This window comes from Motacilla alba, chromosome 6 (assembly GCF_015832195.1).
Source record: "Motacilla alba alba isolate MOTALB_02 chromosome 6, Motacilla_alba_V1.0_pri, whole genome shotgun sequence".
In the NCBI taxonomy this organism is placed as follows: domain Eukaryota; kingdom Metazoa; phylum Chordata; class Aves; order Passeriformes; family Motacillidae; genus Motacilla; species Motacilla alba.
The window spans coordinates 1,917,174-1,930,588 of record NC_052021.1 but is presented as its reverse complement, the minus strand read 5'-3'; the positions used below and the strand labels follow the sequence as shown (position 1 = coordinate 1,930,588).

Below are 13,415 nucleotides of genomic sequence, written 5' to 3'. Positions count from 1 at the left end.
CAGCAGCCTGTGGAATTCCTTCAGCTGTGTCACTGCTGGGAAGGGAGCTGTGTGTCTGTGCTCAGCCTGTCACAGCTCTCCACCACATGCCATCTGGGAATTGTGGCTGCACTTTGCAGCTTTATTCTGAGAGACCACTCGCTTGAGGAAAGCTGTGGGCCACCAGAACACCCCAGCAGGGACACTCTGACAGGCTAAACTAACAGGAGCTGCTGAAGGTCCCTGAGGCCACATCTGCCCTCCTGCCAAGCAGCACTGTGCCTTTACCACATAAAACAGGCAGGATTTATTGTTCATCACAGCCCCTGCTTATCTCAACAGACTGCGGACAGAACTAAGCTGGCTGTTGAATTTTGCTCTCATTTACTCCTAGAAATCCTAGCTTTATTTTCAGTTAACCACAGGGATGCCTCCATGAGAACACAGACAGATGTGTGGGTGTGCTGTTTAATAAAAAGCAGCTCTATCACATACCCACAATGAGCCCAATTTCACAGTTTGGATCTTCATAAGCACAAGTCATCATTGTGCCCACTGTGTCATTCACCACAGCCACCACATCCAAGTCAAATTCCTTTGGGAGAGAGAAAATAGCAGAGAGAAAATAGGAGTGAGTCCCTCCCACCAAAGGGGATGATGTAGAAACACACTGGAAACAATTGAAATCACCAGCCTCATTTCACACATGCAAAAACAGGAACCTAAACTACCAGCAGGCAGCTAAAGTATGTGCTTTACCTATGACTGACTGTCTTCAGAATGAAGTTTATCCCTGGCTTAAGTATGTTTAAGCACACATCTTTTACATAGGCACATGGTATAAACTTTCAGTATCACAGCAATTGTGTAGCAATTCCAGTAACAAAGGTTTTAAGACTTCCTTTTCATTGGCTGATAAAATCTGTGCAAAATTAACACCTTTCTCAGGCTATTTTTCTTCCCTTCCTAGAAAGTTTTGGCTACACTGGTTGAGGCTTTTTCAAGATCAAGAAGAGAAGGAGAAAACTGTCCTTTAGGGTGCACCGAGGTGCATTCCTACAGTCACCACTTTGAAAACTCCTGCTTTCTCCACGCATGTGGAAATTGCCACAGAGTTTGAAAAAAGCCTTGAAAGTTCTGGCAAATGTGGAAAGTCAGAAGCCTCTAGGGAAAAACAATCTTCAGTGCAAGACAGGAAGCACAGCCTTTGTCTACAAAGCACACAGATCCTGTGAGAGGGAGCCAGCCTGACCCACAAGGTCTGTCAAGTCTGGAGAGGAGTAGAATGAGGAAAAAAAGAAAGAAAAATCACCTCTCTTCTTTTAATTCCTTCTCTAAGTAAATATACCACATCTTCTCCCTCACAGTCTGTAGCTTTGAAGCCTTTTGTCCAATTGAGAAGGATACCCTATAAAGCAAGAAAAGAGGTTATCAAGTTTCTAGGTTCAGATGTCATTCTGTACATTTAGCATCTCAAATACTTTAGTGTGATGTTTTACAGAAGAGTTTCTGTGAAAAGGAATATCTCCTCAGTACGTCAAATTTGCATCTAAAATAACTAATTGTGACTGGGCCCTAAATTTCCAGAGCAATGCATCAAACTTTAAAAAAAAAAAAAACCAAAAAAAAACCAAAAAGGTGACAGGGACAACAAACTCAAAAACCCCAAAGAAGTGTTACAGAAAATATGCCTTTCTTAAAAGAAACCCCAGCTAAGTACACAGGAAACTATTAACAGCTGCAGAGGTTGGTATAAGTATGTGGCAGTGAAGAAGTTAAACTTCTTCTAAGTGCAAAGAACACAAGTCCATTTGTCAGGGATGTGCTGCAGGCCACGCTGTCACCCTTAGGGTGACACAGCCCACAGACGCTGGTGCAACCACTCCATCCAGTGAGACAAGATCATCTGGGAATAGGCACTGGCAGCAGGGATGGACTTTTGCTTACTGCTTCCAAAACCACAGAAGTGTCACAGACCAGCAGGTTTACACAGTTGGAAAAAACATAATGCCTTAAAAAAGGGCTATGACCACCATGGAAAATTTAAATGCTCTTATCCGTCACAGCCATGGGCAGCATTTGCATTACTACCCTTAAAGGAACTATTTATAGGAGCAGCTGTACTGGTCAGGGTCAGCACACGAACCTTCCCCTCGTGTGACCTTCCTGTAAGTGTCACGTGGATGACATGAAGGCAGAGAAACCAGGTCTGGCATAAGCACAGAAGCAGATTGAAAAGATACTAAGGAACTTACAGCATCCAGACTGGTCTGCTTGCAAGGGAAGGAAAAGGTGAAGCCAAGAGGAAGACGTGCTCCTTTTATCCCCATATAATCCAGGAAGTCAGAAATGCAGGTAACGATGTGATCAAACAGCTTTGAAAAGAAAAGTCATAATATTTGAAGTTGTACATGTTATGTGCTCTTAAGGAGTTATTTAAAAAGCAGCAGTGCAGCCAAAGAGAAACACAAATACCTCTTCTCCTGTTCCCTGCATCACCTCTATGGGAATGGCATAGATCTTGTTGTGCATCTCAACTGTTCTCCTTTTACCACTGCGGATTTTCACCAGCAAAACTCTAAAGTTTGTCCCTCCGAGGTCAAGTGCCAGGAAGTCTCCATTCTCTGTAAAAGAATATGTGTGTATATTTGAAGAACCATAAGTAAAATCTGAAAAAATGCTTCTACAAAGTATTTTGATAAAAAATCTCCTAAAAACTCAGTTGGGAAGATCTTCATCAAAGGAGGACTTCAGATGCTGCTCTGATTATTTTGTATTCCTTTAAATCAACAAGGGAAAAAAGGACCCACACAACTGTTCCCTGAGAGAGAGCTGAAATTTGGCCAGCCACCCTGAAATGCAAAGTACCCAAGTAACGTGAGCAGGCTTCGTATGGGTTTGGGTTTATGATCCCAGATGTGGTTTTCCCCCCTCAAGCTGTGACTTTGCTTGCGCCCTGAGGCAAGGACACGGGATCAGGCTGCCAGCAACCAGCACAGGCCAGCAGTGCCAGCGCTGAGATCTCCTCCTTGGCACAGCTCAGGCTCCTCTTCGGTTGCACCAGATCTGCTCAGCCTCGCCAAACCCCACACTGGGAGCCCGTTTTGGGTGCCCTGTAACCAAGCCAGCATCCCCACTGCAGCGAGGGCAGGCTCTACCTGTCCCATCCGGCGTGCTGCGGACGAAGGTGGGCAGCATTTTCACTTTGGCGGTGTCGTGAGTCTTCTTCTTCAGCCCCGCTTCCATCTCCGCCCTCATCCTCTTCTTCACCTGCAGCAGCTGCTCGTGGGTGAGCTTGAACTCGGCCAGGGTCTCGTCGATGAGGCGGTGCTGCTCGGCCAGCCGGTACGCCACGGCCGTCACCATGGCCGCTCCCTTCCCGCTGCCGCTCTCCGACAGCAGGAACCGCACCTCCGAGTCGGGCACCAGGCGCCGCGTGGTCTTGTGCAGGCGCCGGGCGTACCTGCGGGGAGGGGAGGCTGCAAGCCCGGCCTCTGCACTGCATCCCCCCCCAGAATATGCACTGCCCACACCCCAAAATCTGCACTGCTCTCCCTCCCAGAATATGCGCTGCATACCCCTCAGAATCTGCACTGCTCCACCCCAAGATCTGCACTGCTTCCCCACCAAAAATCTGCGCTGCCCTTCCCACCAAAATCTGCGCTGCCCTTCCCACCAAAATCTGCACTGCTGCCCCACCAAAATCTGCACTGCTGCCCTTCCCTCCAAAATCTGCACTTCATCCACCCCAAAATATGCGCTGCATCCCTCCCAGAATATGTGCTGCCCTTCACCCCAAAATCTGCACTGCCAACACCAACCCAATGCAAGGGGCAAACTCACCATGCTCAAACTAACTACAGCCTCTCAAGCAGGAAAACTTCCAGGGAAGAGTTCTTCCCCACAGCCTCCTTCCTCCTGAATTTGTAAGCAAAACCAGGGAAAAGCAGGGGAGAGCATCAGTCTCATCCCCTGAACCCCATCTTGGATGGGAGAAACTCCCTGGCTGCATTGCTGCTAGGATTCCCTCTCCTGGGGTCCTCTCCTGAACTCGCTGGTTTAGATGGTGTGGTAAACAGTTAAGAAACCAAAATTGTCCATGTTCATTATCTTAACAATCCCCAGACCTTGCACAATCTGGAAAAGCTAGTCAGAACAGCACTCTTGGAAACTTTTCTCTTCTATGGTTTTCTTTAACAGAGGAAAATACCTTTTTCAACAAATAATGAGAAACTGAAAATGAAACATTAGGCATACTTCTTTCAGAAGTTTCCCCATAAACTTAATTTTCTGATTTCTACATTAATCTATACAGCTGTTTCACTAAAAATGTAACTTTCAAGATGGGGAAAACAGGACAAAGCTGTTTTTTTAAAGGCCACAGAAATCTAAGCACTTTCCCCACGCCCCTCTGGTTTCCAAGTGCATCTTCAGAAGACTGGCAAAAATAGGGTTAGGAATGGGAATTGAACTGGAAATGGAGGTGAAGGTGAATTAATGCAGGTCTCCCCACAGCCCAGTCAATGGGCACAAAGTAGTTTTTATACAAAGAAACTCTCCTCCCAAGAGGTCTCTTGGTGATATCTTAAGCTGTCTACTCAGACCACTGTAGTTTTCCCTGACATTGCAGTCTCCAGTTACTCAGGGTTTTGCTTCTTTTCTTCACTTAAAAGACATCTCTCCTTTCCCCCAAGCTCCCCAGCTCAGACCTAAACCCCCCTGCCCACAGTTTGCATCATCTCACAGCCCTCCTGGGCGGCGTCCCGGGACGACAGGACCAGAGCCCGTGGCAGGAGAAGTGCTAGAGGCAGGAGCAGAGGCACTCACTGCGGGTGCATCTTGTAGAGGGAGCCGTCCACGCCCACGGTGGTGCGCAGGCGGCCCACGCCCTTGTTGTCACGCAGCTGGTTGAGGATGGCGCCCAGGGTGGAGGCCACCAGGTTGGCCGAGCGGAAGGACACGATGGTGCAGACGTGCTGGACAGCGATGCAGTCCTCGTGGGACGGCTCCACCCCCAGCCGGGTCAGGATTTCTTTGGCTTTGTTCAGACCTTCTTTGCTCCTGCAAAGCAAAGGGGACTCCTCAGTGGGCGTGTGCTGGACTGCAGGACTGAGGAACGTCCAGACATGGGTGTCCCTGCCTGCCTGGGGTTTAAGACAGTTAGAAAGAACATTTCTTAGAGATCTGGACTAGAAAGCTCCATGAGGCTTGAAATAAAACGCTCTGAGCATGCATTCATTCACAGATGGAAAAGCTTTCCATTAAAGCATGTCTCCTGGTGCCAACATGCCACCCACAAACAATGCAATTCCAGGTACCACAGCAGCCGCACCATGGGGAGTACCTGGAGGAACTGAAATTACAGTTCATTACAGTGATGCTTTAAACTGCAAATGGCTTCTCTCAAGCATGAAGCACCAGCCCCACAATTCAGGACAGGCCTCAGCACACACCTAATCCCACACTCATTCCCTCGCATGTCTTGATAAATTAAGCCCAGTGTGAAAAACAAAACCCTGAGCAAAGGTTGCCTAAGCAATTTCATCCTAACGGGTCTCTTTTCAAGCTTTTACAACCCTACTGAATCTCTGCCTCTTGCATTTTTTTTCCTTATTAGCATCCAGCCTGAGAGCAAATCTTCTGGCCAAACTTCTCCTTGTCCAGCTTGGTCATTTCCCAGACAAAAATACGATGGGTATATATCTTGTCATCTCTAACTGCACTCCATACATCTTTTTAAGGACTCTTGCATCTTGCTAGCACCAGCTAGAAATTTGAAGCTGCATGGGCATGTGCCCCCTACTTATAACCAAAGTGCCTCTTCAGGAAGTAAGGTGGGATTTCAGGGCAAATTTTTCCTCTTAGGAACCGAATTTCTCAATAATTGCATTTTTCTCACTGCTGTTCAACATTACCTTGGACCACAACACAGACCTCCGTGGTTAAAACAAATGAGCACGCACATTTGATGAAAAGCTGTTCAGATAACAGAGTCTGCAGGGACACGAGTAAACTGTGGCAGGATGAACAGGCATTATAGAAGTTACTGGCTGTTCCCTTGGAGTTGTACTTGCCGTTTCAAAAAGAAAATCCAGCCCAATGACTATGGTACAAACTATCCCAGTGATGTGAATTTTAAAAACACAGGGGGGAAGAGCCTGTGAGTACTGACCAAAGGGGTGATGACACTCTAAGAAACCAGCTGGCACATAGCTCAGAGGTCACTGTGCAGCACCCGGCCCTGCCTACGAGACTGAATGCTCTGCCTTGTCACACTTGTTTTCCTTCTGCCCAGCAATCCCAGGGATACAGCAAGGAGCAGCACAAGCATTTGCTAGGAGGCACTAAGCCAACTCACTCCCATGTTTAGCTGCAGGGTAGCAACTCTGTGAGCAGTGAGAGAGGTACTACAGCTCGTACCCTGAAAGCTGCATGGACTGGCAGACTTTAGAGTTCCTCCCAACACAGAAGGGAGAAATCTCGAGGAGGAGGGCACAGACTGTCTGCTGGGGGTCCCCATATGCCAGCTCTGTTCAGGCAGTAGAGAATGGCAGACACCCCCAATGCAGCACGCTTGCCCACAAAGCAAAAAGAGCAGGAAAATTAACATTCAGAGTCACTGTGAAGCCCAAGGAGTGAAAAGGGATAGATTACTCACTTTTCAATGGCAGAAACATGCTTTGTCTCAAACTTCCCTTTGGTGAGAAGCTCAGGGGTGATTCTCCCCTCAAAGAGCAGCCCCTCCTTGGCCATCTTCACCAGGATGAGCCTTACCAGCTCCCCCATGTACAGCCCACTGACCATCTTCTCAAACCTGCAGGAGAGGACAGCAGTCACCTACGAATCCATGGGCAACACTGGGAAGCAGAGCCCAGCCGTGCCACCGTGAGGTCTGGCCCAGTCAGAGTTTGCCTCACCACAGGCAAAGCTTTACTGAACTGCAGAATTGCTAACACAAGAGGGAAACGGGGCACAGAACAGAAAACAACAGAACCAACGTCCACAAATCACTCACAGCTGCTTCCCGGGATTAAGGGATCCGCGGTCAATCTCTCGATCGAACTCGGTCCTGATGTCTTCCAGCGAGCCGTCGTCTCCAAAGGCCCCCCACTCGGTGTTGATGCACATCCTGCCCTCGTCCCCCTCCACCAGGTCGATGTGCCTCATCTCCTCCATGTAGCAGGCGTTGGTGCCCGTGCCTGGGGGGAAAGGAGAGCAGGAGGCGCTGACTGGGCCGGGCAGGCAGAGGCAGAGCAGCCCCGCGCCCGCCGCGAGCGTTACCGATGATCAGGCCGACTTCGCAGCGCTGGTCATCAAAGCCACAGGTCATCATGGTCCCCACGGTGTCGTTCACCACTGCCATGATATCTGCATCGTAGTCCTGGGGGGAAACAGGGCATCACTTGGGAGGGTGATTTTGGAAGGAGCTTTGGATGAGTTACAGATGGGACCTCTGAGTTGGTTTTGATGATGTGGTTTATTTTTTTATCTTCTACATAGGTAGGAAGGGTGAGTTCAGCCCACATCTTTACAGCACGGCTCAGAAGGTCAAAGACCCCTAGCTACAAGACCTTTTAAGGATTTATTGACTAATAAAACACTGCCAACAAGGATATTTATGCCTTTGACCCAGTTCTTAAATATTTCATCTTATGGACCCATGTTACAGTGTAAGCTTTCTTAGTCAATCATATTATAACACACAAACCTACAGTACTGCATTCTAAACTTGTTGTTTACCCTTGTAAATACTTTTATTTTTTTATATCTTAAACTCTAAAACTCTAAGCTTTCCTCCACTTAGCTTAAGGTGTTTCTGCTTCAAACTATAAATCCACATTCTTGCTTCTAGCACCTTAGTTTGGGACCCTTTTCCAAGGTCTCAGATCAAATCCTATGTTTAATTCTAAACTTTGGCTTACAGGCCCAAAGTTCTAAGAATTCCCTACATTTCAAATTCTAACAGTTTGGGTCACAGGGCTGCTCTGGAAAACACTGCTCCTGTTCCTCACCAGTTTGCTTTCAGCAAAGAGTTTCACAAGGAACAGGAGACAAATAATCTGTCTAAATATCACAACTCATCTTTTAAAATGTTCTGTCTGCCAGTTCCCCATCCCACGTACCCAAGAAGGCAGTGAGAGCAGACTAATGCAAGCAACAAAACAGCACTAGGATCACTCTAGAGAGCACAGGCCTGCTCTCACATAAGCACACAGGAAGGAAAGAAACGAGGGAGAAGGAACTTTGCACTGAAACATCATGGAATGATTTGAAGCAGTTGTTTGAGGCATCAATCTAGAAAATATTTCTTATAGGTTTACTTAAACCATCAATGTGCTTTATTTCAAGTGACGATTTTAATACAAAAATAATGTAATTAAATAAATTACATGTAGCCATTCCTCTCCAGATTCTTCAGTGTGTGACATTCTGCCAAGTCTAATGATAGTAACTGACTCCAGTAATGTTGTTTGGTGAGGGCAAAATTCAGGTTTTGCTTGAGTCCACGACTGCCCAAAGAAAGCAAATACTTCACGGTTTCCAATGAATTTTTGGATGCTGAGTAATCAACATATGACCTGGCTGCAAGCATTATGCAAACCCAAATTCATTCCCTCTCATGCTCAGTGCCTTTTTATTTATTTAAATCAGCAACCTGGTCACCTTCACTCTCTATAAAGTCAACACAGAAAAACTGCAGGGAGCAAGAGCCTGCTGAGCCTGAAATCCCCTTCTCCTCTGCTCGGCTCCTCTCCTGCTCCCACACACAGCAAGTGCACAACTGAGCTGAGTCCAGTCCACGAGAAACAAGTTTCTCAGGAATGGGACGTGTTGGTATCACTGAAAAGCCACAGCACTGCCACACAGCACTTCTTCAGTTTTTGAAGAGTGATAAAATCACTGAAGGTTGCCAGCAAAAAGCCACGACACAGCAACTCAGCTCTGTGCTGTGAGGAAAATCACAGCTTCCACACGGCAACTCTGACGCCGCCTCTTTTTCCAGCAAACCCACGCATTTTCATGCAAGGAAGCAGAGCTCCACCACCACTCAAACCACCTGCTCTAGTGAGTGACACGAAGAGTGGTCCCTGACAAAGCTGAGGTACAGCTAAAAGAGAAAAGGAAGTGCAATTTACCCCACGTTTCTTGATGGCCTTGTTAAGCAGCCTCACGACGTCTGCTCCCTCCACTCCGCTCGCTTTGAAGCGCTTCGTCCAGGTTATCAGAAAGCCCTGATAAAACAACACAGCAACGTTCAACGTAAGACACACACTGATTTTTTTTTTCCCTTAAAAACAAGACTATATACTTAAAATGAATCTTCAGGTATCTTTTCTCACAGGACCTCTAACAACCCGAGACAACTGGTGGTCTTAGAGCCTACTTACAGTGAGATGAAAGACAGAAAATTCTTTTCCCCTCCCTTGCTGGAAAATGGTGTGTTTGCATTTTGTACTTCCAGCCTACTCTTGTCCCTGCTACTCCTCGACAGTTTTTCTTGGAAAACCATTTAATCCTTTTGGGCCATGGAAATAGACTGCTTTCAGAAAAAGCTGACTGTACAGGACTGACTACAGAGCAGGGATATGATGTTGGCATGTCCAGGGTTCAGCTGCAGTGGGGATCAGGCTGCTGCACATTCGCTGCCTGGAGTCCCATCTGTCTGGGCTTGTTTAACTCTGGGATCACGTTTATGGGTTGAGGCAAATGAAAATACTGGAGATGTAACAATGCATGTCCCTACTTTACAGCACAGATCAAAAAGGAAATCCTAGTATTGAATTCCTTGTCTGCAAACCATCATGAAGAGCCTGCAAATCCCCCAAGGTAATGACTACACTGATTTTTTTGCTATTTGCATAATTCCTGGCTGAATCAGAGCATTCAGTCTACAGGTAAATAATAATAAAAGAAAGAAAAGAGTTTTGACAGTAATCAATTGTCAGAAAGACAACTCAAACCAGCTCAGCTTTCCATATCCACCACAATGCTCAAATCTGTCACAACAGGAGTCCAAGAAGCTAAAACCCAGAAAAGATGAAGCCTGTAGGCACAAGCAGCCATTGCCCAGGTCCATGTTTGCCCATATCTCAGCTTAAAAATCAAATTTTCCCTCCAAACTGAGACAGCTACAGGGGACAGAGGGTCAGGGCAGCTCTTTCCAGACCAGGAGATACTCTCCTACCCCTTGCCTACAAACTCAGTTTGTGTAAGTTTTGCCAATGTGCTGCCCTCGTGGGCACTATTTAGAAATCCAGCAAAGCCCTGAGCTGCTGTGCAGGGAAACTGTGGGAAAGCCCACTCTGCTGGCACAGCCTTCATAGGCAAAAAGGGCACCTTGTTTCACAAAACTTTTATAAGAAACTGGTCAAACCACAGTGGCAAAGAGCAGCTCCTCTCAGCGTGACTGGCCACTGTGCTGGAAGGAATTTTTCCTTCACCAGCGAAGCCTTGGCAGCAGAAAGGAGCCCTTGGAATGCAGCAGGGTTGAGTGGGGCCCAACCATGCAGTGCCCATCTTATCACCCTTGGAGCAAACAGGGACCACCTTGCCTCCTTCTGCTCACCAAGCACAAGAAAACAGCACCCAGGCAAGTACAGCCTCACAGAAGCAGCAATTCAAGAACAAACCTGGCCCACAGAATCCAGAAAAAAACATTTTTCAAAAATATTTTTTATTTATAATATTTTTCCAAAAAAAATTTCAAACACTCAAAACACATCAGCAAAACTGTTAATAAGTTTTTTTTGCTGTTGGGTTTTCTCTTCAAGAGACACCCTTCCTTGTCTTGTTACTATCCCACTCCACTCTGCCACTGCTCAGGTGTCCCCACGGCACCCCACGTGCTGCCTGCCCCTGCCCCACACAAACACGACTCCATCCCAGCTGGCTGGAGCAAACCAGCCCACAAACAAGCTCCTTTCATCATGTAGCTAAACAAACCTTCCCAAGGGCAACTCAGCTTTACAACCACAACCCAGCACGGCTCTGCTGTGGTCAGGAGCCCGAGCCTCACCATGCACCACAGCCAGATGGGAGAGCTGCCCCAAGATCAACTCTTCTGATCTGATGCAGGTAAAGGCAGCTCCCTGCTCTGAACTGCTTTCAGACCCTGAGTTAGTCAGCACCCTTGGGTTCAGCTCTCAGCACTGCCCATGAAGTACGAAATGCATGAAAATGAAAACCATGCCTCACCTGGCCCTCCTCAGCACCAGCATCTGAGGGGCTGTTGCACCAGGCTAACCTAGAGACCTGCAAGCTGGAAAAGCAGGTCATGCTTTAACAGGGCAACCTCTGCGTGTTTTGTGTAGATTTAACTTTCCTGCACTCATTTGCTACACCGTTGCCATGGCAATGCTGTACCGGGAGCCTGCTGAGTCATTTGTGGTCCAGGAGCAAAAAGAGGAAAACACCACAGCATCCCTGTCATGGGAATCTCACCAGGGGGTGATGGGTTATCCCCATCCCTTTGCACGGCACGCTGGCTCCAGGTGACCTTTTCAATTGACCCTGGTGCCCGGGATCAGGATCACGCTTGGCATGGACACCTGGATCCGGATCCCTGTGCACTTGTGAGGGGCAGCAAAACCCAGCAAACCCTGCTGGGCTGGGTCACACCAACCATCCCCCAGGGAGAGGGGAAAAAGGCGGCACAGGAGGCAGGGAAAACCACTGCCATGTTTAGAGGGTAAGCCATAACACCGAGGAGCTCAGCACAAAACATCGGCTGTCTCCTCCTCTTTTGTCACCCAGCTCTTTCCGGCAGAAACATAAACACAAACACAGTCTGACAGTGACATATAATACTCATTTACCCCCAAAACGAGACCTGTCTGGCATGCAGCTTTCATGACAGTGTTTTAATAACATGGCAGCTCTTCTGTGTATTAAGAAAATAGTGAAATCCTCTTACCTCATCTAGCTTGGATTGTCGACAGGGGAAGGAAAACGTAAACCCGACTGGCAGTTTCTTGTCTTTGATTTGTTGTTTCTCCATAAAGTCTCCCAGGCATTCAGCAACATGATCAAAAAGCTGTAAGAAAAATATAAAAACATCACGATTAGAGACACAGCTTCAGGGAAAAAATGTTTCAAACTCCATATGAAAACTGCTCTGAGTGAGGGGAAAGGGGAAAATAGCTCTCTAGATTTTAAAAGATGTATAAATGGCATAGCTATGAAAATAGCAGGGTATATTAATACCTTAATAATTGATACATTATGAAATGCACTGTCCTTTTACACACCTTATTCTGCAGGCATCTTTTAGACCCATGTAAAAACACTTCCTGAAACAAGAGGCTCGTGGCTCTCGAGCCTGCTGTAACCCTTCCACTTAACATTTGATGAGAACAAAAATGCTCTTTTTACTTTTCTATAACAGGAAGGAGCCAGTCCAAAGAACATTTGGGATCCAGTCCCAGAGGAGGTTGAGCACTTTTACAGTGATGTAGAGAAGACAACATCTGCTTCACTCAGGCACTGCTGAGACCAGAGAACCCAGCACTTTGCAGGAGCCACTCAAAAGAGCATCATCTCCAATCTAGGCCTAAAGCACACAAAAAACAAACAAAAAGGAAACCCAAGGGATTCATCTAAATATTTTTCCATGTTCTGAGAAACAACCCAAAATGGAGATATTTTCTGCTTTTTTTTAAAGGTTGGACTATGCAGGCAGGCTTGTGGGTACCAACTCCCACCCAGATGCCTCGATGGCACCTGTGACCATGGCACTCTGTGTCCCTGTCAGCCAGGCCAGGAACCAGGGAGGCACAAAGGCCTCTCCCACTGAGCCACTTGGAAAACCCCTCAGGTAGACTGCAATGCTCAAAGCTGAAATCAAGCCTGAGCAATTGAAACAGCAAAAACACAGGTTTGTATTTACCAGCATCAGAAAGCCAGACATGCCTTCAACTGACCCATAGCACAGATGGATGGAGAGCTATTAACAAGTCACTGCCTGCCCCAAGATACAACTGTGCCTCACATTTTAACTCCCTCAAAAACAAAAACCCAAAGAAAATTAAACAAATCCTATCTACAGCATTGGTGGGATGAGAGGAGGTAATCTGCCCAGAAGACTGGGGATAACTGGGAGGGAGTACACAAAGACATCTGTTGGTTCCAATTAGCCCACACAGCTTTATTAAGAACAATTGAGAGTCTTGGAGAGACAGGAATGTACTACAGACAGACTGCAGCAATTACAAAGGATGAATAGGAATATTTTGTCCTTCAAAGCAGGTCAAGAAGCAGTGTGTGTAATGTTACAATTAAACTGAACACCTTAAACTCATGCCTTAAATGAGGTCAGATTTGATTAAGGAAAAGTACAGTGGTTTCCCAGGGAGAATGTTGCCATTCATTGCCCTGGGCAAATCAAAGACATTTTTCTGAGCCCACGCAGAGAAAAAACATGGGAATGCAATGCACTC

The 13,415-nt window shown here is 46.9% G+C and overlaps 1 protein-coding gene across 1 annotated transcript in view; it reads right to left on the bottom strand.

The window, feature by feature from the left end:
- Positions 1 to 13,415, bottom strand: part of LOC119702486 (hexokinase-1) — a 36,487-nt gene that overhangs the window by 8,285 nt on the left and 14,787 nt on the right. The window contains exons 4-14 of the mRNA XM_038140702.1: positions 11,894 to 12,013; positions 9,117 to 9,212; positions 7,261 to 7,360; positions 6,995 to 7,178; positions 6,638 to 6,793; positions 4,807 to 5,040; positions 3,138 to 3,442; positions 2,455 to 2,603; positions 2,235 to 2,354; positions 1,292 to 1,387; positions 475 to 574 (exon numbers count right to left, since the gene is read on the bottom strand). Of these exons, the coding sequence (XP_037996630.1) occupies positions 475 to 574; positions 1,292 to 1,387; positions 2,235 to 2,354; positions 2,455 to 2,603; positions 3,138 to 3,442; positions 4,807 to 5,040; positions 6,638 to 6,793; positions 6,995 to 7,178; positions 7,261 to 7,360; positions 9,117 to 9,212; positions 11,894 to 12,013 (1,660 nt within the window). The remainder of the gene's footprint in view (positions 1 to 474; positions 575 to 1,291; positions 1,388 to 2,234; positions 2,355 to 2,454; positions 2,604 to 3,137; positions 3,443 to 4,806; positions 5,041 to 6,637; positions 6,794 to 6,994; positions 7,179 to 7,260; positions 7,361 to 9,116; positions 9,213 to 11,893; positions 12,014 to 13,415) is intronic.